Source organism: Gossypium hirsutum, chromosome A03 (genome assembly GCF_007990345.1).
Source record: "Gossypium hirsutum isolate 1008001.06 chromosome A03, Gossypium_hirsutum_v2.1, whole genome shotgun sequence".
NCBI classification, from domain to species: Eukaryota; Viridiplantae; Streptophyta; class Magnoliopsida; order Malvales; family Malvaceae; genus Gossypium; species Gossypium hirsutum.
The window spans coordinates 93,586,786-93,612,303 of record NC_053426.1 but is presented as its reverse complement, the minus strand read 5'-3'; the positions used below and the strand labels follow the sequence as shown (position 1 = coordinate 93,612,303).

The window sequence follows — 25,518 nt, the reverse complement described above, 5'->3', positions numbered from 1 at the left end:
TTGTGGCCATTAATGGTACTCATCTTGTTTTAATTCTAAAAGTTTCGAATCTGACCTGTATACAACGTTTTTGCCCTATTAGTCTCTGTGTTGTCTTATACAAGATCATTTCAAAGGCCCTAGTTAATAGGTTTCAGTCAGTGCTACATTTGTGTGTGGATGAGACTCAAAGCGCGTTTGTTCCTAGGAGGTTGATTACGGATAATATTATTTTTGCCTATGAGATCCTCGATGTGTTTCGACGTAAGTGGTGGGGAAGGAGGGGGCACTTTGCCTTAAAGTTGGATATGAACAAGGCCTACGATAGAATAGAGTGGGTTTTTCTTGAGCATATGATGTTGCAAATGGGCTTTTCGGTCCATTGGGTGAGTCTTCTTCTCCATTGTATTTGATTTGTCTCATACTCAGAGACCATGAACGAGGAGGTCAATTATCTGTTCTCATCGCGTCGAGGCCTTCGACAGGGTAACCCACTTAGTCCATATCTTTTTCTTGTCTACTCTGAAGGGTTGTCTTCCCTTTTGCAACAAGCACTTTGTAATAATTTGATTCGTAGGGTTTGTCTTAGCCGTGGAGGCCCATTTATTTCCCACCTGCTCTTCACTAATGATTGTTTACTTTTTGGGAAGGCTATGATTGGGGGTGCTTTGGTGTTAAAATAGATCCTTTCTGGTTATGAGCGTTCATCAAGACAATGTCTTAATTTTGATAAGTCTGTTATTTATTTTAGCTTCAACATTGAAGACACTCTTGCCACCTCTATCTTGGATTGTTTAGGAGTCCACATCTCTATCGAGCCTAAGAGATATTTGGAATTGCCAAATATGGTTAGGCGTGCGAAAAAGCAAGGTTTTCAGGGTTTGAATGATCATATGTGTTCCTAGATTGAGAATTGGTATGTTCGTTCATTGTCTCAATATGGGAAGGAAGTGTTTATTAAGAGTGTTTTACAAGTTATTCTTACATTTTATATGTCTTGTTTTCTTTTACCAGTAACTTTATATGTTGATTTGGAGAATCATTAAATGTTTTTTGTGGAAGCGACATGGGGGTCAGGGAGGTATGCACTGGTGAGATTGGAAATCTTTATGTGCTCCGAAGCCTGAGGGTGGTTTGGGTTTCCGTGATTTGGAAAAATTCAACATTTCTTTATTGGCTAAGCAAGGTTGGTGTTTGATTAATAACCCAGGTTCATTGTTAATGCCTGCCCTTAAAGCTAAGTATTACCCACATTGTGATTTCATGAGTTTAAGTTTGAGAACTTACCCTTCTTACCTATAAAGGAGTACCTAGTCTGCAAAAGGGTTGCTCCATATAGGGCTTTGCTAGTGTGTAGGTACAGGGTCAAATAAATGGGTCTGGGATAATGATTGGATCTCAGGTTTACCTAATAAATGTTTGCAAGACATTAGTGTTAGTTCTCCATATTTACTTGTTTTAGAATTCATTAACCCTAATTCGAGACAATGGGAAGAAAACAAACTCATCAGTGTTCTTGGTCATGCCCTGGTTGATTATGTGCAATGTATTCCTATTTCTCAAATGGCCCAAGATGACTTCTTGGTGTAAGGTGTTGAACCTTTGGGTGAATTCTCTATTCGTAGTGGTTACAGACTTCTTGTTTCTTCAGGTTACACAATGATTCCAGACTCTTACAGACTTCTTGTTTCTTCGGGTTACACGATGATTCCAAACTCTTACAGACTTTTCTATACTACTTTATGGAAGTTGCAACTACCAGGAAAAGTTAAAATTACAGTTTGAAGAGTTTTTCAGAACTACATTCCTAGTTACTATACTCTATACCATAAACGTTTGCGAGCCTCCACTTTTTGTCCACGGTGCTTTATTGCTAATGAGACTTTGGAACGTATCTTCCGAGATGGCCAGCCAGTTTCTCCTATTTGGGAGTCCCTGTACATCACATGGCCAAGTGAAACATCAAATGCATCTTTACAAAGATTGACTACTATCCATTTTCACAGTATCTACTAGTGATGTAATCCGGAAAGCAGTGCATGCGTTATGGTTCATTCGACATGCGAGAAATAGGAGTGTTCATAATAATGATATTGTTCAAATGCATGTTGTGGTGCATAAATTTCAGGCTTACCTTTTGGAATTGGACGTGATAAACCAATGGTTACCTGGTCACCTAATCGGTATTGAGTGATGGTGGCCTTTAGATTCTCTCTTTATAAAGGTAAATTTTGACACAGCTTATAGTAGGTCTGATCTTTGTTCTTATTGTAACACCCCTTACCCGAGTTCGACGCTAATACCTGGTACGAGGCATTACCGTTCACAAATCACATACACATGTACTAAGTCAGATCATACGATCCCGTTAAAATTTAAAACTTTTTCAAACTTGGTCTAAACTTCTTTAATATGGCCTACGAGGCCCCAAATATCCATTGGAAAACCATTCGGGACCAACTCGGGTCCTTAAACCAACTTTAGAAAATGACCTTTGAAAACAAGGCACACACCCGTGTAAGAGGGCAACACGCCCGTGTAAAAGGGCAACACACCGGTATGGAACTTTAACATGGTCGTGTTGTTGGCTCGTGTGGCACACACGGCCTAAGCACCTAAGGACACGCCCATGTCCCTTACCCGTGTATATTTAATTCGAACTTACAGGGGTTTTCACACGGCCTAGCACACGCTTGTGTCCATGGCCCGTGTCCCTTACACGGCCTCGACACGCTCGTGTCTCAGCCCGTGTTCGAAAACCTTAACATTCTGTTTCTGATGTCAGCAATCCTTAAGGGCCCCACGACTAAGGCACATCCTCGTGTACTAGGACGTGCCCTTCACACGGCTGAGACACATGGCCGTTTCTCTGCCCGTATGTTTATTACCATGCATACTGACTTGTCAATTTAACGTGCAGGGGACACATGGCTGGATAACACGCCCATGGGGCTAACCGTGTGTCATACACAACCTAGACATACGCCCGTGTATCTGCCCGTGTAGACAAAATAAGGCTATTTACCAGCTTTTTTACCGCCCTTACTTGTACTAACCTGCTTATCATCTAACATGACAAATCCACACAAGAATACAAGGTCTAATCAGCCACACAAGGCAGTATCTCATTCATGCAATTTACTCATCCATGAAAATATCATCATTTGAATGTATCAATAATAAACATTAGCCATTATCCAAGGCTTTATACAAAATAAAGGGATTCATCCCAAGCCAACATTTTTGGCCAAATTAGCATTGACACAAAACTCAAAAGTCTAAGCCCTATACATACCATATTCAAAATAATAAATTCAACTACACCAAGTGCTTCGGTTGATAGTGTGATCGATGCCTCTGACGTCCGATGATCCTCGAGCTAATTAGACATCACTATAAGAAAATGAAATGAGAGGGAGTAAGCATAAAGCTTAGTAAGTTGCATGCAAATAAATATAACAACAACTTTACCATTCATCATCATACTCATAATACAAAAGTAGGCATAAGCACAACTTACTCGTCACTGTCCAATACAATTCACATAGCATACATTGAGCTCACATCTCATACATTTCAAATAGGTACCTGTACCACTCACAACATGATTATGCTTTTCTCATTTAACTTAAACTGTAACTCTCACTGTTGAACCATTTGGAATGCTATCGAATATTCACTAAGCCTTAAACATAGGGTATAATGTCGATGCCATTCCCAGACATGGTCTTACATTGGCTCATCCATCAAGTCGATGCCATTTTCTTGACATGGTCTTACACTAACTATTGACATCGAGGCCGACGCCATGTCCCAGACATGGTCTTACACTAGCTCTCACATATCTGTGCCGATGCCATGTCCCAGACATGGCCTTACACTGGCACCTCTATACGTGCCGATGCATGTCCTAGACATGTCTTACACTAGCTCTCGTATCAATGCTGATGCCATCTCCCAGACATGGTCTTACACTGGCTCTCATAATATGGCCGATGCATGTCCTAGACATGTCTTACACTGGTACACAAATAACCTGAATGCCATGGCATGAATATCTGATTTATTTCCTAAGGTTCAAACAGGAGTTCTACTATCTCAATATTCATCATACATAATCATTTCCACAAACAAGCAATTTATGTTATATCAATTCAAACACATAAAATAACAATGTAGTTGTATTATTTACATACAACTTACCTCGGCATACAAAATGTAGGCGACTAGCTCGGCTTAGTCTACTAACTTTGTTTTTCCCCGGTCTAGGCCCGGATTTTGTAATTCTTGATCTAAAATGATAGAATATTCATTCATTTCATCAGCATATTAATCTAGACACTAAAAAATTCATAATTGGGCAAAATGACCATTTTACCCCTAGGTCCAAAAATCGATTTTTATCACATTTTCTCACTAACCAAGCCTAGCCGAATACTTTTTATACTATAAGCAGCCCATAATTCTCATTATTACACATATGTAACATCTATTTCACAACTTATGCAAAATGGTCCCTAGTTAAGGTTTCCATGAAAACTACTTCACAAAAGTTGTTTATTTAACAACCATGATTCATTTTCTTCCATAAAATTTCAGAAATCAACATGTTTACTATCATGGAAAAACCCTAAAATTTCAACCATTTTTCAAAATAGTCCCCTCATTTGAAAGCTCATGCTACAAGGGGTCCAAAAATACAAAAATCATCAAGAAAAACTATCAAAATCACTTACTTGTAAAGGTAAAGAGTGGCTGAAATTTTTCAAGATTTCAAACCCCTATTTTTATGGTATTTTTAATGGTGAAGAGGGTGAGAAAGAGATGATATCTTTTCCTCTTTATTTTATTTCATTTTGGTCAAATATATTACCAAATTTCGACCTAACTTTGACTTTCTCTATCTTTTGTCTCCTATGGCCAGCCATCACTTATCAAAGGGTCTATTTGCCCTTTAAAGACCCCCAATTTTGGTTTTCTAGCTATTTAACACCCTTAGCTATCAAAATAGGACCTTTGTACTTTATGCGATTTAGTCCTTTTTCACAATTAGGCTCACAATCGCTAAAATTAATTCACCAAAATTTTCATGCACCTATATAATCATGCTATAACACAAAATAATATTAAAAACAATAAAATAGTTTCTCTAACTTCGGATTTGTGGTCTTGAAACCACTATTCCGACTAAGACCAAAATCGAGCTGTTACACCAGTGCAGGTATTGTCATTAGAGATCACACAGGTATGGTGACGGGTTCTCAATCAATACCCAACGCGCATGTACCTTTGCCTTTTGTTGTCAAGGCACTGGCTTGTTATCATGCAGTCTGCTTGGCTCTAATCTGGGATTTCAGTCGGCTATTTTTTAAGGTGATTCTCTAATAGTGATCCGCAAACTCTTCTCTCCTCGGCCTGATACGTCTATTATGGGTCCTTTCATCAGGGACATTATTGCCATGGTAGCGTGCCTCTGCGAATGTCGCTTTTTGCAATTCCCTTGCATCGCAAATCAGGTGGCCAATCAGTTGGCATCAACAGGTCTTTAGGATGGGGATTTAGTTTCTAGGGTAGCTACGGTGCCTCTCTTTATTTAAATGGTAGTGAACCATGATAGGGGTGTTCCCGGGTTGATTTTTTGGGGAAGTTGAGAAGTCTTTTGATAGGAAATGTGCCCATATTGTAGTAAGTATGTAATTATTTTCTATTTATTTGAATGATGAATAAATAAATAAAGTTAATTTCACATTTCACTATTATGTCTTTTATATTTTGCATGATTGTGACAAGCAAATATTAGCTCATTGATTGTCTAAAGTTCAAAAGATAAGCGGCACTGTAAAGAATGTTTACATTGCGAGAAAGACAACTTGCTTCAGTAAATAATCTTAATGAGTTAGTAATCCTGTAAAAGAGTCAAAGTGAGTATTTGATTCAAATACTGAGAATGATTATTATGTGGTCTACAATTCCAATTGGGGAGATGGCTAGTCTTGGCTATCGGAGCAGTTAACTCCACGAGTAGAGACATAGATGTATTCATTGGTAGAATGATACATTGGACTGGACCCAAGATGAATTAATTATGAAACCCTAAACCCTAATTCACTTATGACGTTCATGATGTGATTTACCTAAATCCTGAATTAGTCACTGACCATACGTATGCAACTCATGTGCTTTGATATAAGTGAAGGCTTGATAAATATGGCACGTGGTCATGGGTTGCTTGTTCTTGAACGAGAACGTGGCCATGGGTTGCTTGTTCTCGAACAAGTAATTTATCACGATCATTTGTTGACAGTGATCATATTAATCGTTAAGAAAACATAATTGTGACAATGAGATAAAATAGGATTGTATTGAGTGAACGGATTTAACTCAAAGGAATCAAGGATATAATATGAGGGTAACACATACATGATGAGGTTATTGGACAAAGCAATTGGATGAATTGCTTTCGTAAAGAGTACACAATAAGGAATTTTCGATCATAATATTTCTTGTAGACTGACTCCATGATTAAGTAATTGTGAATTATTAGAGCGATACTTTTGGACATAATTGCAATCACTAGACCTAATTGTATATGTCTGATTGGTCCCTCCGCTAGATCAACAAAAGCTCGATCAGACTGCATTTGAATTAGAAGAAAATTCTACGACTTTGGGACTAATTTAATTGAATCGATTTATTCGATGTAGAATTAAATTAGGTGGTCTTAAGTATTGTTCAACTAGAGAATTTGATAAAAAATTTTAAAAAAATTAATTTAGAAAATGTAAGTGATTTTTGGAAAAATTAATTTTGATAAAGTAAAATTAAATTAATCAAATTAATTAAAATTAATATGATATTTTTAGAAGTTAATTTTCAAGTCAAATAATTGGCCAATGGGTAATTGACCCGAGATTGTAAATTGGGCCTGGGAGCCTAAAACTAAGATCAAGACCTAAAAACTGGTCGAATCAGGCGGGGTATGTGAAATCGGGCGGACGGTCCAATCGATGGCTAGATTGGATTGGCCAAGTCGTTACTGGCCAAGACCGAACTGACAGCAGTCGAACCGGCTTGGGGTGCTATAAGGGTGTCGCAGCTGCATCACCGGACACAACAGTGCCAGTGGCTACGACGACGGTGTCTCGGTGACTGGCGATTGTTGGTCATTGGTGGTTGAGTAGTGGAAGAATTACACTCTTACTAGGACTCTACTAGATAATTTGATTTTAGATTAATTATTAAAATAATAATTTTAAATTAAATTTAATACTTATATTAATAGTATTTTATTAATTTAATATTAAAGTGATTAAAGTTAATCATAGTTGAATTCTTTATACTCTCCCTATATAAAAAGGAGCCTTGGGTCATTATTTACACAGACCTGAATTCAAGAGAAAGTTGTAGAGGGTAAATTTTCTTTGAAGAGATTATTTCAGAAAATTTCTAAAGATATTTTTTTTATTTACAACTTGACCCAAGAGTTTAGAAAAATTACAAAATTGTCCACTAGTAATTTTTGTGAAAAATTTTCTGATTCGAAGCGAGCCAACGCTCGGCAAACGTGAGCTTGAAGATAGTGGTGAAGGCTACTCGTCGAAGCACTCATCTTAGACAAATTGAAAATATACAATTTTAATTAAGTGTTTATTACTTTAGATATCACAACCAGGGTTTTATTTTGAAAATTTTTTAAAACTCTAATTTTTTCTTAAATTTATTTTCCGTTGCGTTTTTCAAACTCGCTTATCCAACATGTTTGCCCGTGGGGTGAGCTCAAAGATTTTCATGGTTTTCGCATAACTAGCTTGGGATTTGGGATCTCTATGCTGGAAAACAGGCTCCAGACTCAGTAGTTGCCTGCTCATCGATTTTTATAGTTACTTCTCTGGTTTTCCACGGTCGCCGAATCACCTCTTTTGTCTTGTCATCTGCAGCGTCCCTTCAACTTTGGTTTTCTTTGTAGGGTTCGGATGACAGCTCGTTTAAGGTTACAAATTTTGATCTTGTTTTGCTTCCGGAGCTGTTTATTCCAGGCTTAATTTATTAAGGCTTTCGTTTTATTTTTTTGATTTGTCTCGTTGTTTTGGACTGGTTGCTGTTATGTTTTGTTTTATCTATCAAACCCAATTTGTTTTCAAAAGGAAAAATCCCCGAGGCAATATAAAATTCCCAGCTTGCTTCTTGCAGGAGCTCTTCAGAAAGTCAAAACATTTTACCTAAATAATCATAAATATTAATATTTTAAAGGTATCAAATAAAACACGACATAACCTATCCATGTCGTAGACTCAGCATTCGACATCAACAGTAAATTCCCTATAACTTGTTTCACTGAATTGTTGTAAGAGTCTACCTTGGAGTCTTAGCAGGGTTCAAAGTTAATGACATGGAATATTTTTTTTTGGTGTAATAATGACATGTAATATTAATTATATTACACGAACATTTTGTTTTAGGGTTAGGTATTCGTGTAAGATATTGTTTAAATATTTTAATAATTTTTTTATTCTGAAAATTAACATAAAAAATCTATTATATATCCATCCACATCCAACATGAATGGATGTTTATTTCAAAGATTATTTATGGTAATATACAAGCTTAAAAATTCAATTAGTTTAAATTGTTAATTCAACAATCACCAAATAAAACGGAAAAAAATTAAAAATCTAGAAAATTGATAACTTTTTAGGAATAAGTGAATATTTTGTTCATGATAATTTTTTTCAATTTGGTTCTTAATTTTTTTTGTTCATATTAATTTTTAAACTTAACAATTATATTTTTACCTGATGATGTGATACAATATTAAAATATTATAGACTATAATTGAGAAAAAATTTCAAATTTCAATATTATTGAAAAAGTTGGTAAATTCTAAAATTAATAGAGATTTAAAAAATTTTAGAAATTAAATTGAAAAAATTATTAAGTTGAAGAGTAAATTTTGCTTTATTTTTATTTTTAACAATATCATGTTATCATGTCTATATAAGTGTAGTAGTGAGCAGCAGGCAACATGTACCATTCACGATCAAAAACAGCCTAAAACATGAAGCTTGAGGTTGAAGTAATATTGGAAGAGATAATCAAGCCATCTTCTCCGACTCCTGAACAATTTCGCCATTACCAACTCTCCTCACTTGATCAACAAATACCACCAGTTTATAACCATCTGGTCTTGTTCTACCCCGCCACAACCAATGCCCAAACCTACAACTTTAAGCTGTCGGTATCCCAGGCCCTAACCCACTTCTATCTCCTAGCGGGACGCATCAAAAACAACTCCATTGTCGACTGCAATGACGAGGGGATTCCCTTTAAAGAAGCCCACGTCAAGTGCCGGCTTTCAGATTTTTTACACGATCCACTTCCTCAACAACTCAACAAATTGTACCCTTTTCCTCTCGATGATGCTGCGGAGTTGCCCATGGGGATCCAATTCAATACTTTCCTTTGTGGTGGAATCGGGATTGGTGTGTGTGTTTCACATAAAATCGGCGATGCTTTATCCTTTTTTACGTTTTTGAATACGTGGGCAGCCATTGCTCGTGGGGATACGAAGAGCGTGGTCTGGCCTGAGTTGGTATCGGCCAAGCTTTTTCCCCCGCGGAACGTATCAGTGCCTGAACCAGTAATGGAAAAAAGTGAAAAGAATATAGCGACGAAGAGGTTGGTGTTTAGTGCTTCTAAAATAGAGGAAATCAGAGCCAAATACGCTGTCGATCATGAAATCCGCCCTTCACGTATTGAGGCCTTGTCTGCTTTCATATGGAGCCGTTTCATTGCTTCCACTAAGGAAAAACCAAGCCCTAATGCATTCTACGTGATTTTTCATACAGTTAATATACGTACAAAATTTGAGCCCCCGCTGTCAGCACAGTCTTTTGGGAACATTTTTCGACTTGCCGTAACAGTTCCTTCCCTGGACAAGGGAAAAGACGATGGGTCTAATCTTGTTAGCCAAATAAGGGACTCCATTAGAAAAATCGACAAAGAATACGTGAGGAAACTTCAGGCTGGTGAGGATTTATTCGAGTTAACCAACCAAGGGGATGAAAAGGGAGAGACGATCCCTTTAGTTTTCACTAGTTTATGCAGGTTTCCACTATACGAAGCTGATTTTGGCTGGGGAAAACCAGTATGGATCGGTTCCGCAAGCTTGAGCGCCAAGAATCTGGTTGTCTTCATGGATACTGCAACTGGTGATGGCATAGAAGCTTGGATTAATCTAGAGGAGGAAGACATGGCTAAATTTGGAAGTGATGAAGAATTGCTTGCAACATTCAAAAGCACTTTTGTTTGGGAATGATAGCTACTACAGTTGTCAGAGTTTTAGGTTGCTTTCCATATAATTTGATTAAGGAATAAAGATTATTTGGTCCTACACCTGTTGTGAAATATTTGTATTTGATGATATAATAGTTGGATTATATCAAAGAGATTATACACTTTAAAATTAATTTAGTCTATGGAGATAAGGCCTCTTTTGTATGCCCAATAACCTCTAGTTATGTGTGATTGATCTTGATTTTGTACTAGAGATTAGATTTTGAACTGCTGGAGTCTTTTTCACCAGTTAAGAAAAAGCACTTGCAGTGGATAATCTTCTTCCCACTTTAACTTTGTATGGTGTTATAAAAGTACAAGCGCACACACAATATATATAATAAATTTATAGGATCAAATTCCTACTATGTGGAACTATTATTAAAATTACGTGCAACATTTTTTTATCGGTCGTCTTCTGCTGTAATTAAAGGACTTATTTTGATATATGCATAAATAATTAAAATTTTAATAATTGAAGTAATAAAAAAATTCTAATTACTCAAACAAACATATAAGGTTTACTTTTATATCTTAAAATATACAAATTATTATTAAAATTAAAAAAAAATACACTAATCAAATCAATCTTAATATTACTTTCAACGCAAATCTATCTTAATACACAATTCTAACAATTTTACTAAAATAAACATGCACTACCAAACCTATCTTAATAAACATACACTACAAAATAAAATAAACATACATAAACTACAAAATTGGCATACACAATTCTAATTTTTCAAAAAAAATATATAATAGTACAAATATCTAAACTAACACAATTCTAATTATTTTCAAAGTTAACATATTATTGCAAAAAAAATAAATAAATAAACTTTTAACACAATGCTAAACTACTAATAATTATACTATTAGAGAGACCTTCGCCTGCGGGGAAAGAGGGAGGAGAGAGAGAGAGTACCTAAGTGTTTGTAATATAAAAAAAATCAAAGATGCAAAATAATTAGTACTAACCTTAATACTAAATAAACTTAACAAAAATAAATACTAACCTTAATACAAAATAAACTTTTAACATAAATAAACTACTACTAAAATATAACTAATTATACTACTGAAAAACCTATAGCTAGGTTGTTTTCTTTCGTCTAATGAGTGAATCGTGGGGGGTTTGGGGACCAAATCAACCCCCTTTTGTAATAATGAAAATAAAATATTATTAATTTTAATATTTTAAACAATAGATTAAAAAAATAAAGCTAGATTTTGGGTATTGGAACTCGGACTTGTAACCAACGGGCCATATCGATGGCAGGTCATCAAGCCATTGCCACTTGATAGCCCAATGGCATCAGAATGGAAAAAATAAAACTGGCCCAAAAGCTCACCTCATAAGGAAAAATTAAATTGTTCAAAAAAAATATATAGGGGCTAGTTTTAACAAATAGAAAGCATAGAGAAATTAAGTTAAAAGAAATGGAGAAGGGAGGAAAACAAAGGGAGAAGCAGAAGAAAATGGAAAATAAAGAAAAAAAAGAAAGTTAAAAGAACATAAAACAAAAAAATTTAAATTGCTCAAAACGAAAAAATATAGGGACTGATTGTATAAAATAACCTAAAATTTTTGTTTGAAATGATGATTTAACGTGCCACATCTGCTTACCTTACACTGTTAACGGCAATTAATGACTCAATGCTACAACGCGATAACATAAGTGACAAAACGTAATATTTCAAACATAAGTGACTAAAATATAACTTGAGGTAAATAAAAGTGACTATTTTAATAGTTTACCAAAAAATATGTTAACTAAGGTTGTTATGAAGTTAAAAATCTATGGAAAAGGAATAAGCTTTTGGCATTGGCGAAATCAGCCATTAAAAGCTTATTGAACTATGAAACATGACATGATAAAACATTACATTGCATCTAATGCTCTATGATGTGCTTAAAGCCTGCCAGTGGATCCCAATTCCACCTACTTGGGAGAACTAAAACTATAAAAATTATTTTTGGTCCGATTTATGCAATCGGAGGAGTCAGCAGCAATTTTAAAGAAATGAGATTTTTGAGTTCTTATTGTTCTAATTGTGTGTGAATTTTTCTTACATAATAATGAATTTAAAAAATATTTTTCTGGTTTCAAAAAATAATAAATAGTTTTCTGAAATTTTAATTTTTTTATGATTCTCTTAGAATTATTGTTAAAAAATGTTGTAAAAGGATGAAATTAATTAAATATTTTAACCATAGTTCAAACTTCAAGTTATATATTAACCCTTCAATTAACATTTCACATCATTATTTAACAGATAAAAATTAACACAGGACTTCATTTGCACATTTCAAAATATATATATATATAAGGACTATTTTATTGTTTTTTTTAGTAGAGAGGCTGAAATGCAATCTACTCCTAAATACAAGGGCTTTCCTAATATTTTTACCCAATTTCTTAGCATCATCACACCCAGATCATTCTCTTCTTCTTTATTTTTTCTTTTTACATTTTCCCTCCATTTTTTGAGTTTTTTTAACTTCTTTTTTTTTCTTTCCTTTTTTTATTCTTTTTAGTGATAAAGAATAAAAAAAACTGATTACATTACATAATTCAAACCCTTTAGTAGGGAGGTTTCAAAAACTTGCAACCCTTGACTATCCCTGAGCTAATTTGGCCAGTATGTTAGTTTCCTGATTCTCTTCTCTAAGGATATGTCACATACTCCAATGTTGAATCCATGAAAGTAAGTTGAATCCATGAAAGTAACTGAAGAATTCTCTTAATCAAAGCCAAATTGGATCCACCTGTGGGACTCTCCTATATGGCATTAGCCACTTCAAAACTATCAGTTTGAATCTACACATTGTTGTATCCTCATCAATCAAGATGTCTAAGCCATCTAAGATTCCCCACAATTCAGCCTCGAACATTGAGCAGTTCCCCAAGAATCTATTGAAACCCAAGATCCACTACCCACTTCGGTCACGCACAATTCCCCCTGTTGTAGCAAAGCCATCCTCAGGTCTAACAGAACCATCAGTATTCAAGTAAACTCCATTCCCAGACAAGTTTGAGCACGAACAAGGTGTAGCACCCTAATCCCGAATATGGAGTACTCGAATACTAAGGCGCTACATCAAGTCACTGAAAGAACCCAACAAAATTTTCAAATAATTTTAAAACATTGAAATACATTTCATATAAGAGAAAGTACGATACATAATTATATTGAAAATAGTAATAAAATCAATTATACAAAATATGTGGAGCTCCAACATCATTGTATATCAAAATAGTCAAAATAACTAAAATGATAAAATGAGTTACAAACCTACAAAAAAAATACAAGGCCTTAGGAATACAATGCCCACTAATAGATAAGGTACTGTTCTCTGAAGACGTGATGCTAGGAGTCTCTCATCGATAATGTTCCTCGGACACAAACAAAAGTCTACAAATCTGAACATTAAGACAATTCAAAGGATGAGCTTTACAAGCTCAATGGTACACAACAAATCTACCATACTTCAAGCAATTCATAAATATAAGCATGCAAATCAAATGTATACATAGAAACATGACATGAGTATCGAATAATTAAATCATGAGTCATTAAATCTAGATAACCAAATCGCTTGCTTATCAAACTTGTCAAACTTGTTAGATTGCACATACTGTTCAAATAATCAGGTATCTGGATAGTCCCACGCCACTCATGGCCGCTAGTCAAATAGTCCCAGGTATCCGTAGGGTTATCCCGAGCTCCACTCATGGCTACTAGTTAGGTTAGAGCCTGAAGGCTGAGCGCAAACAAAGCATCAAACATATAATCACAAAAATACAACTATGACATTCGAGTCTCATACTCGTTTCAACTTCCTTATCATTCCAGCTAAAATATTAACTAATGAGATGTGATTGTCTGCTACCTTGACATTCTGACCTTTTCTCATTCAAAAATTAATAACTCTTAATATATAATTCTAAATCGAGCATCATTTGTTTTAAACGAAATTAGACTTCTGTACGATATAGAGATTTAAGGCTCACTTCCTATTTTATCTTGTCAAATTTTTGGTTATTTTTCAAAGTCACTACTAAATCTATTTTATAAAAATTCTGCTGCTAGATTTTTATGACCTTTCAACACTCAAAAATTCATATATTTTAAAATAAAAATCTAAATCGATCTCTGTTTGTTTCAAACAAAACTAGACTAACTCACAGTTACAAAGATGTAAAGATCACTTTTTAATTATTTTTACAGAATTTATGACGAATTTTTAAACTTAAAATTATGTAATAATTTGTTTCTGGCAGATTTCACAACTAAGTTTTTAGCTTCATTTTAAATCATCCAAACAAGATTTCCACCCAAAGACATATAACGTGCATGCATTATCACACAAACATCATATTTATGACTTATCAAGAAATTAGATAGGAGAGTTAAAGGGTACCACCTTGATGGAAGAACACCAACAAAGTTTCTTGCCTAACTCTCCACCACTTTACATTTACCCTTAGCTTTAGAAGATTCACCACCCTCTTTAACTAATAACTATGTAACACACAAGATTTCCCACAAAAGAAAAAGTCGATAGGATGTAAAAATGCATACTTTAAATAAATAAATAAATAAAATATGAGAATGGGTAGAGACTTCCTCAAACTCAAACCCTTCCAAACACTCAAAAAATTCCACCTTCATCCTTGATGAACATAGATATTTTTTTTCTTCCATGGAACTTTAAAAAAAAAAACTAGATTAAGATCTTATCTTCTTTGAGATTTGAAGGATGAAAAAAATTGTTAGAACTCACTCAAATCTCTCTCCCTCTACATGACTTGCTAAGGAAAAATAGATGGAGAAAAGAAGAAGAAAAAATGAAGAAATGTAAAAAGAAAAAAAAACAATAGGGTGATTATAATATAGGGAAAAATGGTACAATCACCATATTAGCTATCCATCTTCCCTTCCCAACATCCTTAATTTCTTATAAAAGGTTCAAAATTCACCCAAATTAAGTCCAACAAAACTCAATCCTAAAATAAATTTATTCATTGCCAACCCAGGTCAAAACTCAAACGTTGACTTGAGAATTTGGGGCCGTTACACAAGTACTCCAAAACGAACTTGTATGCCTCCTACCGGACATCATAAAGTGTTTGACCCAGCTATATGAGACCTTAATTATGTCATTACTGCTCCAAGACGCACCCTAAAAAATAAATAAATTACGATTTTTCCATATGCTCCAGATGAGGATCCCAAATAAACATTACCAATCAACCTCCTCAAAGCCAAGATCATATTCATTCTGTAAGTTTTAAATGATCCAATCCTATAAATTACCAGACTAAAAACTAACAAGTCAATCAGTATGAATTAAAAGGTTCCAAATTTCTCTGTTGAAGGATAGTCCCGAATAGCATGCAGCAAATCTTCGATGATATGTCGACAAACCTCACACGTCAAACTATGGCTGATCCCCCGCCAAATTCTTTCCACCTTAGTGAGCAGCCACTATTTGAAGAACGTTTTTGTTTTTCAAAATCAAATAAAACAACAAAACTAAATTCATTGTCAAAATTTCTCGGTCAAAAAACACTAATCCCTATCTTATAGCACAACATTAAAGGCAATTTTGATAATTGATGCTGGTTTTTATCAAATTATATATATTTAAAATTTTATTTAGATTTTATATTTTTTTTGTACTTTAATATATTTTAAACAGAAATCAAATAATGATATAATACAATCTTTAAATCCTACATTATCAAATAATGATGTAGTACAATTTTTGAATCCTATACAAAAGTTGTACTAAAATATTTGATGGAAATTGGGACCAATCTAAATAAATCAAGACATTTTTATGATGAAAAGAAATTTTAAAAAAGTTTATTTATCGCGAGATGATAAAATTATAAATAAATTATACTTGTAATTACTTAATTATGAATACTACAAAATGGTAATTTACTTATTCGATTTTTTATTTTTTGGTTACTGGTTGTTAAATGACAAAAGGGAAAATGACATCACAACTTTTAAAACTAACATAATAGTAACTTTAACTCTCAACATTTATGCATTGCATCAATTTAGTATTGATTCTGAAAAATTTATCACTCAATATTTACATTTACAAAAATCAAATCTATCAACTAAATTTGATCAGTAATATACAAAAAATGAAAACACCCGAAAATTCAAGATAATAATTTTCATCTTTTCTCATTCTTTTAAAATTAACCCTCAATATTACAAATAAAAGTAAGAGTACAAAAAAAAGACTAGATTACACAATGTATAAAGGTTAAAGGTTAATTTTTTGGGGATCTGGACAAAACTGATACAATGTATAAATGTTGAAGGTTAAAATTGCTATTGTGCTAATTTTTAAAGCTGCCAAGTTATTTTTCTGTTAATGATTTAATGGGTAGTGACAAAAAATGAAAAATTTGAATAGTTGAGTGACTAAAAGAAATTACCATTAGATAGGTGATTTCTAACGTAGTTTACCCTCAAATTATATTGGTGAGAGACAATAGAAAGAAAGAGTATTGGTCAAAACACTAACACTTTCAGACATTTATGATAAAACATGATTAATTTTTCATGTCGAGTCCTGATTCAGCCTGAAAAATGGGCTTACTTTTTGCCCAAGCTCGACCCAATTTGAGAAAGGTAAAACACTACCATAAATATAATAGATGTTTTATTATATTAAAAACACAAATAAACATACACTACAAAATAAACATACACAATTCTAATAATTCAAACAAACATATAATATTACAAATATCTAAACTAACAAAATTTTAATAATTTTCAAAATTAACATACCTTAATACTAATCTTATCAATTAATAAACTTTTAACACAAATCTAAACTATTAATAAGGATTATTACAAAAAAAATTTAATATTACAATTTTCTTTTTCGGCTGGGGAGGGAGAAACCTTAGGTTTTTTTTGTTATCAGAATGAATGTTTGTGTGGGGGTTGGGGGACCAAACCCACCCCTTTTGTAATAATGAAATGTTTATTTTATTATAATTTTTTTTTTAAGTTGAATCCCTAGTTTATCACTGAATTTGTGACTAACTTGTTACTTTGGTGTCAGGCCATCAGGCCAGTGCCATCGTGCTATCAGGCAGCACTGGTCTGCCATCGACGTGACCAGTTAGTCACTAATTTAACCTTAAATTTCGGTTTTAGTTTATTTTTTAAGTTTAATAAAAAATTTATACATTAATTTTGTGTTAGGTGGCACCATTAAAATTTTTTTACATGATATAATATAAAAATACAGGGCCAATATAATACAGTGCTGTCGATTTCTCAAACGACACCAAAGAAAAAAAAATCAAAACAAATCATCAGTGCAATCATTGGTGGAAGGTAAGGTTGGTGGAGCCGATTGATCAGGGGACATAATTTTTTACTGTACAATTTGTCTTGTTTCGTAAATAATGCCCCTGTTATCTCATTTTAGTAAATTTTTTTATATTATTTAGGTAAAGAATCCAAAATTATATAAAAAGAAAACTTTAATTTTACGTAATTATATACATTAAACTTTGATTTTTATTTAAATGTATCTATTAAATTTTTATTTTGATTTAATTATATACATTTAAATAAATAAATACATTAAAAAAAATTATACTGAATAATTACAATTATTTATATATGTAATATATAAATATAAAATAATCTTATATTGATAATTATATTAATTATTTATGAAAATTGATATATTTTACATATTATACCAAAATTCATATGTAAATTTGAAAATATAAAATTGCATAAAATGGTTCCATTCGTCACATTCTCCGTGAAGCGAACATGGTAGCAGATTCCATGGCAAAACTCACGGCCATCGGTTGGCATGATTGGCGAACGTTTGCTGCGCCACCTCCTAGCTGTTTGACTTCTCTTTGTGGTGACCTGGATACAGGCTTTCGTGCTTAATTTCTTTTAGTTTATGTTTCTTGACAATGAGCTGTGCCCTCTTCTTTCTACCAAAAAGAAATGATGTTTATATATATATATATATATATTTACACTATATTTAAAATTTTAATTGATTTAATGTTATTCAACAATTGGATCTTAACATACATAAAGTGACTAAAAAAAATTTAAGTTTTACAAAACAATAAATATTATTTTGAGAATTATATAAAATTTTAAAAAAATATTTACACATAATAAGATTTGAGTTTAAAATACTTTTATCTTTTAATATCTCAACTTTACTATTTTATTCAAATCCATATTTGTTTTTTTCTTTAATTTATTTATTTATTTGATGAATTACAATAACAGGGTAAAGCCCAAACAACAAACGCGACTAACACGATTCAAACTCAAGCTACCCCTGGAGTAGTGAATACCCTTAACTATCAGGCCATCACATAAAATTCATTACATATAATTTTCAGTACGTGTGTCATAATCTAATAAATGTTATGTTAGATATTTCACAATTTATTATTTATTGTGTTTAATTAATTATGCTTTTGTAATGAAAACAACTGTAATCATGTCGCATGAATTCGTGCCTTCATTCTTTTAGTTAGTGTAGGTTTGAGAAGTCATGCAATAATTAAAATTAAGTGTAATTACATATATTTATGTTAAAAAGGGTTTTAAAAATTGGATTGATAATTAGTTAATATATTGAATCGGGATAAAATAAAAAATATTAACTATTAAAAACAGCAATCGGACCACGAATCATCCATACGATAATACTAGCAATTTCTTTTAAAGTTATATATATTGTTAAATCAACTTGGGGGAAAAGGAGAAAAACCTTATATTGGCCCAATTTCTTTTAAAGTTAACCAAATTTTTATAGAAAATTTCATAACTTGAAATCTAATTCAGCCTTATAATTTAGAATTCAACCCGTAACTGATATCCTCACAATCTCGCAAGGGAGACATGCAAATACTCCTCGTAACCTTACAAGGTAGGATACACGAACATGTATGATAATACTAGCAATTTTCTTTACTAATGCTCGTCGTGTTTTGTTTTTTTTTAATTAAATTAATTTGTTGTTATGATATTAATATTATTATTATAGGATGAGCATACAATATTGAACTATCTATGCTAATGAAGAAAATCATACTACAATTGCAATACCAAAAAAAAAAAAAACAATGGCAAGGCAGTTTTTTGTTTTCTCCCTCTTTTCAAATGTAAGATCTACCATTGATATAGCCAATATTTTGCAATTATTGAACTGAAACACATTTTTGAATTTGTGGTATATGAATTTGTAATCTTTGATTTTTTTATTTTTTATTTATTTCATGGATGAATGTAAAATATGAGTGAACGGATATATTGGAGCTATTAAAATATAATTTTATATTTAGACATGATTGAAAAAAAATGAATGAGAATGAAAACATTAAAAGATTGCAATGTACAAGAAATAAAGAAAATTTATATTTTCATCATCTATTTAAAATTAATTTAATTATAAATTAATGAATCAAAATTATTATTTTGGTATATATATTTAAAAAGTTGATAATTAAAAATGCATATGAAGAAAAATGGTGAGTAGGTATATAGGATGATTAAACAAGAATGCAAACCGTCTGTTTTCTGTATTTGATCCCAATAGAAAGAAATGGAATCATTAATGGAAGGGATGCCTTATTTTAGATGACATTCTCAACTCTTTGTTCTTCTTTGTATTAAGTAAAAGAACACCGACTGTGCTTCCGTTTCGTCCCAACAATAATTTATATGAAATAGAACAACTATATTGTTGAAATATTTATGAAATTATTTCCTCATACTGTATACGTATGTGCGTGCGTGCATGCATGCAAGGAAGACAGAACTTCAAATTGATTTCTACATTTATAAATCCCTTCCATTACTTGTAATAAAGAAAATAGCATCAAACTCCAATAAAGCTCATCATCCCAATCTATCAATATTTATATTAAACATACACACACCAATGCAAGTTCTCATTTGTAAACAAAAGGTAAGCTTAGATTATACATATATGCCATCAAGTGAGGAACAAATAAAAAACCGAGATGAACAACATAAATTACCTGTCACTGTAGATGGTTCGTATGATTCTCTAAAACAAGAGCTAAAATAGTTTTGAGACCAGATACTACCTTCTATTTGCTTTGTATGAGTACCACAAGTGTCGGACCTGATGCCGCAGAAAAGATGTTCTTGACCATCCAGGCCAACTCGATTTTTGGTGCAAAACATTGAGTATTCAACTTCTCTAACCACTTCAACCGTCTAGTGGGCTGCAGCAAACGATAAAAGAAATAGACACTTGACTAGAGTCCAGTCAAATCACCAAGGGTACTCATGATGTTTCTGAAGCTACGACATGAGGAACAAGAACTGCTTCACCATTTGCAGCATTTGATACCGCAATCTCTTCTATGCGCTTCCAGGCCGCTTCGTGTTTTGTTTTGATCTCTTCCCGCTTTTCTGTATTTTCTTGAAACTTGTTCAAGCATTCCTCGAATAGCTCAGGATCGGTATCAGAAAAAATCTTGCGAACATTAAGCGTCAAGCTCTGTACAACCTGGTTCCAATGGTTATGCCCATTTTGCTCCAAGGCAGGGAATATAATGGGCAGTATAACTCTGCGGTTTTGTCTAATCAAGCTCTCGATGTGATCGTTATTCCACAAGTACAAAGCCCTCTCTGCTACCTGTAAAAGCAAGAATCAATTATCTGAAATCCCAAAAATCCATTGCAAATATAACCAAGCATTTCAGCAGATGTCAGAACCAAACTGAAATCTTCAGATTTCATACCAAGAACTTGAATCTTACACAAAACTTCACTAACTAAATTCTTGTCAATGAAGGGAAAATTATTTTTTGATAGTAAATTGCCATATACTGTAACTAAAGGATTTATTATGGAAACATAATAATTTGGTTTTTACATGGTAACACCATAAATTGAACTATATTATCATAACAATGCACAAACCACTCGAACGATGAAAGACAACATATTATTGTCCATTTTAGTATGTCCAAACCAGCTCCGTGGTGTCATAAAGAATAACGAAACCATCAAGAGTCAGTAAGCCATCAATTTATTTGCGAAGAATATATATATATATTTGAAGCCCAAGCTCTAGAAACAACCCACAAACTGGTTAAACCACTTAATCTTTGCACGTAATAGCACACAATACACATCCTTCCTGCCAAATGAAAAGCAATTTTTTCCTTGAACTAGAATCTCTCAAGACCAGGTTCATATGAAATCAAATATATGCTTTCTAACAAGCCTATGAAACTCAACCAGTGTGTACATGCAGCCCCAAGTTTTAGCAACAAGCCATTAAATGGTTAAACCTCTTACTGTTAATATGTAATAGCACAAGATTCACATCTTTCCTGCCATGGTGAAAGCAATTTTCCTTTCAACTAAAACCCAGGTGGCACAAAGTCAAATTTTACACTCTATTAAGCCTATGAAACTTGACCGTATTTAAATTATAATTATCTCCAACAACTATTTAACCAAAACAAGCACCAGAGTGATCAAGATTCAAGACCACATTCATCGCCATGCTACCACCAGCATTCGAATAAGTCAACAACTGCAACCTGGACGACCACAGAAATATGGTAACAGCAGACTATCAACTGAATTCCACCATACTTCTGCTTTTGTCCACTTGCACTTTAGTAACATTCTCAAGTGCCCTTATTAGAGATAGCTAGATAGGAAATTCAAATAGTAAAACAAAAAGGACTGCTAGGAAAAACATTCAATACAACTCCGAACCTATAAAAGTTCGGAAGCAAACAAATATATAGGTGCATGGATGTATCAATTATTGATGCACAGCCAAAACATCAATCATTTTCCATATTCAAGTCAATAAAAGATTATCCAGTAGAATTCCTCAGCATGTTTAATAGCTAACTAACTTGGCACATATTTTACGCAATTATGCCAATAACAAGCTGGCTATCCTTTTTTTTTTTGGCCAACAAGAAGCAGGCTACTGTTAAGTTAACACCTAGATATTTGGATTTTAAGTGTCAAATCACCCATCGAAAGACTATTATGAGTTATGAATTATACCAATGAGGATTATTTAACAAGTAATTTAGACCTCGAAAGCGAGAAAATAGCAGGCTTATGCACAACCAGCATGGTTTTGATCTCATAAGCTCAAGCATATAGACCGGTGTACAACAGAGAGAAGCACAGAAACATCATTGAGGACTTTATAAGATCTAATTTGCTAACATAGAGTCCATCCTCTTAATTATCTCAATCTGGAAAGATGATAATAGAAGACACCTGGAGAGAGATGAAAGAACTACTCTATCACTCCATTTAGATTCTTTAAAGAGAAGAATGATTTTTTAGGATTAGTACAGGACAGATGGAACTTTTGACAAGGGCATTTCAGACGATAGGATATGAAAAGAAATTTGAAAAGCTAAAAGGCATATTACCTGAAAGTGTGAACTGCTCAAACATCGTGCAATTTTTTGGAACAAGGGTACCATACATCTCTGAAATTCAGCAGGCTGAGTAGCTTCCAAAATTTCTTCAAGCTCACTAAGGAACATGACTTCCTTTGAGCTATTAGTAATTGGCCAGTATTTCAACAATCCCCTTATAACAGTATCAGCTAGTTTGCAGTCTTTCTCGACAAACTGCGTGATGCAGTAAGACAACTGCTGGTGGTACATCGGCAAGCATTTTGGTTTGTGAAGGGGTATTAGTGCCCGGACAAGGAATAACTTGTGCTCTTCTTTGAGTGGTAGAGCAAACCCATTGATTATACTTCCCAAAACCTCTAAAAGCTCAGCTATCCCATTATGCTTCTCCGTTTCAAAAATAAAACGGAAGAAAATATAGTTAATAGCTTTCCTGATATACGGACGATGCACCATAAACTTGCCATAGATACGATGCAGAATTGTTTTTAGATACTCCCTCTCCCTTGGATCTTCAGAATCAAAGAGATCCAATAATTTAAGAACAAAAGAATGGTCAATATATCTCTTGGCCAACTTCGCATCAGTTTCGGGAGATGCCACAAATCTCAGAAAGAATTCATATACAATTTGCAAGTGAGGCCATGCATGGTCCACCAATGGCTCTTCCTCTTCCAAATCGAAGGCTTCTAGCACCTTGTTTTCACGAGGCTGTGGAGTAAGAGGTCGAAACAGGTTGGCAGACACCATCTTCACAGCTTCTTGCATAACGGATTCAGAAAACTTTCCATTCGCAGAACTAACATAATCCACAAGCTCAAGTAACGTCTGTCGCTTGATGTCCTTCTCTTTCAAGTTCTTCATTGGGTCAGAGAAATCAAATACAACGCAACAGAAGCTCAGCTTTCTAAGAAACAAGCTTTGCTTCTCAGAGCTAGGAACATCCTTAAATCCCGGCAAAGCTTCATATGGAGCAGTTCCTGAGTTCCCGTTAAGTTTTTGATCAACAACTTGGGAGGGTCTACTTCCATGGCTATATCCGAAAGTAGAAGCAGAATTAGGGCCAGGAAGAGGGGCGTTATCAATTAGCAGCCTATGATTACCCACGATATCACTGCTTCTGGAGTGGGAGGGATTACTCAAAGGAGGAGCAGACGAACCCCCAAATTCACGATTCTCAGACGACTTAGATGGCTTTCGAGGAAGCCTGCCTAGTATCTGCTTGATCATTTTCAAATCAAAATAAAGAACCAAATCCACAATGAACCAACCCTTATTCAATTTTCCTCTACAGCATAACCTAGTCCATTAAGAGAAGGGAACTTTAACTCCAAAATCAGAGAGGAAAACCCTATAAACTATCCCAGAAGTAGAAACCTCTATCAGGATGAAATTTTGAAAAACCCCAAAAGCATCTACCAAAGCAAACACTCTTGCTCTTACCAATCATCCTATACCCAAAATTTGACTACTTGTTTTGCTCAGTACAAATATAAAACAGAAAGATAAAACCTTTTGACTTAACTTCAACAGAAATAAAAGAAAAAAACAAATCCACTCAAAACTGGAAGGCAAAACTACAAACTTCAAGAATTAAGAAAAAGCTCCAGGTTTCTAATTCTATGTAGTTCCCCGTTACCTCTTCTTCCCCAAATCAGCAGCCAAAGTCAGTTGGGTCAAATGATGACAGGATCTGGGTTTTATCAAAAACACCGAACTAGCATCAATCATGGAAACTATGAACCAATATATATATATATGAATTATAAAAGGTGATGAACTGAAACAGAAGATAACATAACAACAAGAAGAAAAAAGCAAAAACAACATAGAAAACAAAAGCAAACCCAGAAGAGAGGAGAGCCCTTGAAACTTACAGAAAGCTATAACAACTTGATGCAGAACTTGAACAGAAGAAAGCAAAAGGCTTTAGATTTTCCCCTTTCTTTAACTTTCTATTTTCCTTCTGAATTTACTTTGGGCCAAGGGAGGAAAAAGAGAAAGTCAGAGAGAGAGAGAAAGAGAGAGAGAGAGAGGGAACAAAGTGAGCAAAAAAAGCAGCCCTTTGATGCAAGAACCTTACTGGCTTACTCACAACCCGTAAATGGAACATCTGAGAACATTTAAAATTATATAAATTAGTAAAAAAAAATTGACAAACAAAAATAAGTCTACATCCCCTGTCAAGTAGTACTTGTAATTTGGATAATTAATAAAATATAAAATAAAAACAAATATACAAAGGTTTTTTGTGATGATATACATTATGAGTATGATGTAATGTTGAATTTTTTTTTGAGGTATATGCTTTTTTTTCTCAAATTCTGCTACCATTAACAACTGTAACACACTGTTTCAAACATTGGACCATGTCCAATTTACAACCCTTTTTTATTGGATTTGTTTAACAAAATCTATAGCTTACAAGGAAAAAAGGTTTACTTTAAAATTTTCATGTAAGATTAACCCAAAACCTAAATGGGACCAGAAATTCTTACCAAGCATATATAGGATTAGGGAATCATTTGACTTCCATTTATTTTAGGGCTTATTTATTGAAGCTAACAAATTTGCTTAAAGGGTGTTGGTACATACATTATATTCTTTGTTAGAGTTGGAGAATAATCCAAAGAAATGGAAATGATTAGGGTTTATTTGCGTCTAATTTTTAAAAGAAAGTCAATAAGAGGACAAGTACTTAAGCTAAGAAAATCAAAAGAAAACAAGTAGG

At 33.6% G+C, this 25,518-nt stretch overlaps 2 protein-coding genes across 4 annotated transcripts; one reads left to right on the top strand and one right to left on the bottom strand.

Annotated features, from left to right (window-relative positions):
* The first annotated feature begins 9,034 nt into the window (after nt 1–9,034).
* Nucleotides 9,035–10,294, top strand: LOC107887676 (stemmadenine O-acetyltransferase). Its single transcript, XM_016811913.1, has one exon. It carries the CDS (start codon nt 9,035–9,037, stop codon nt 10,292–10,294), a length of 1,260 nt encoding a protein of 419 aa, XP_016667402.1.
* A 9,956-nt stretch (nt 10,295–20,250) lies between these two features.
* Nucleotides 20,251–24,963, bottom strand: LOC107886506 (serine/threonine protein phosphatase 2A 57 kDa regulatory subunit B' theta isoform). Of its 3 annotated transcripts, XM_016810481.2 has the most exons (4): nt 24,665–24,905; nt 24,427–24,480; nt 22,800–24,087; nt 20,251–21,019 (listed from the first exon to the last, which is right to left on the bottom strand). In XM_016810481.2, the coding sequence occupies exons 3-4, from the start codon at nt 24,015–24,017 to the stop codon at nt 20,666–20,668; spliced, it is 1,572 nt and encodes a 523-aa protein (XP_016665970.1). In that variant the 5' UTR covers nt 24,018–24,087; nt 24,427–24,480; nt 24,665–24,905; the 3' UTR covers nt 20,251–20,665. The 3 variants fall into 3 exon arrangements, with proteins under 3 accessions (XP_016665970.1, XP_016665969.1, XP_016665971.1); XM_016810480.2 differs by having other exon boundaries at nt 22,800–24,480; nt 24,665–24,963; XM_016810482.2 differs by lacking the exon at nt 24,427–24,480 and having other exon boundaries at nt 24,665–24,906.
* Nucleotides 24,964–25,518: the final 555 nt, after the last annotated feature.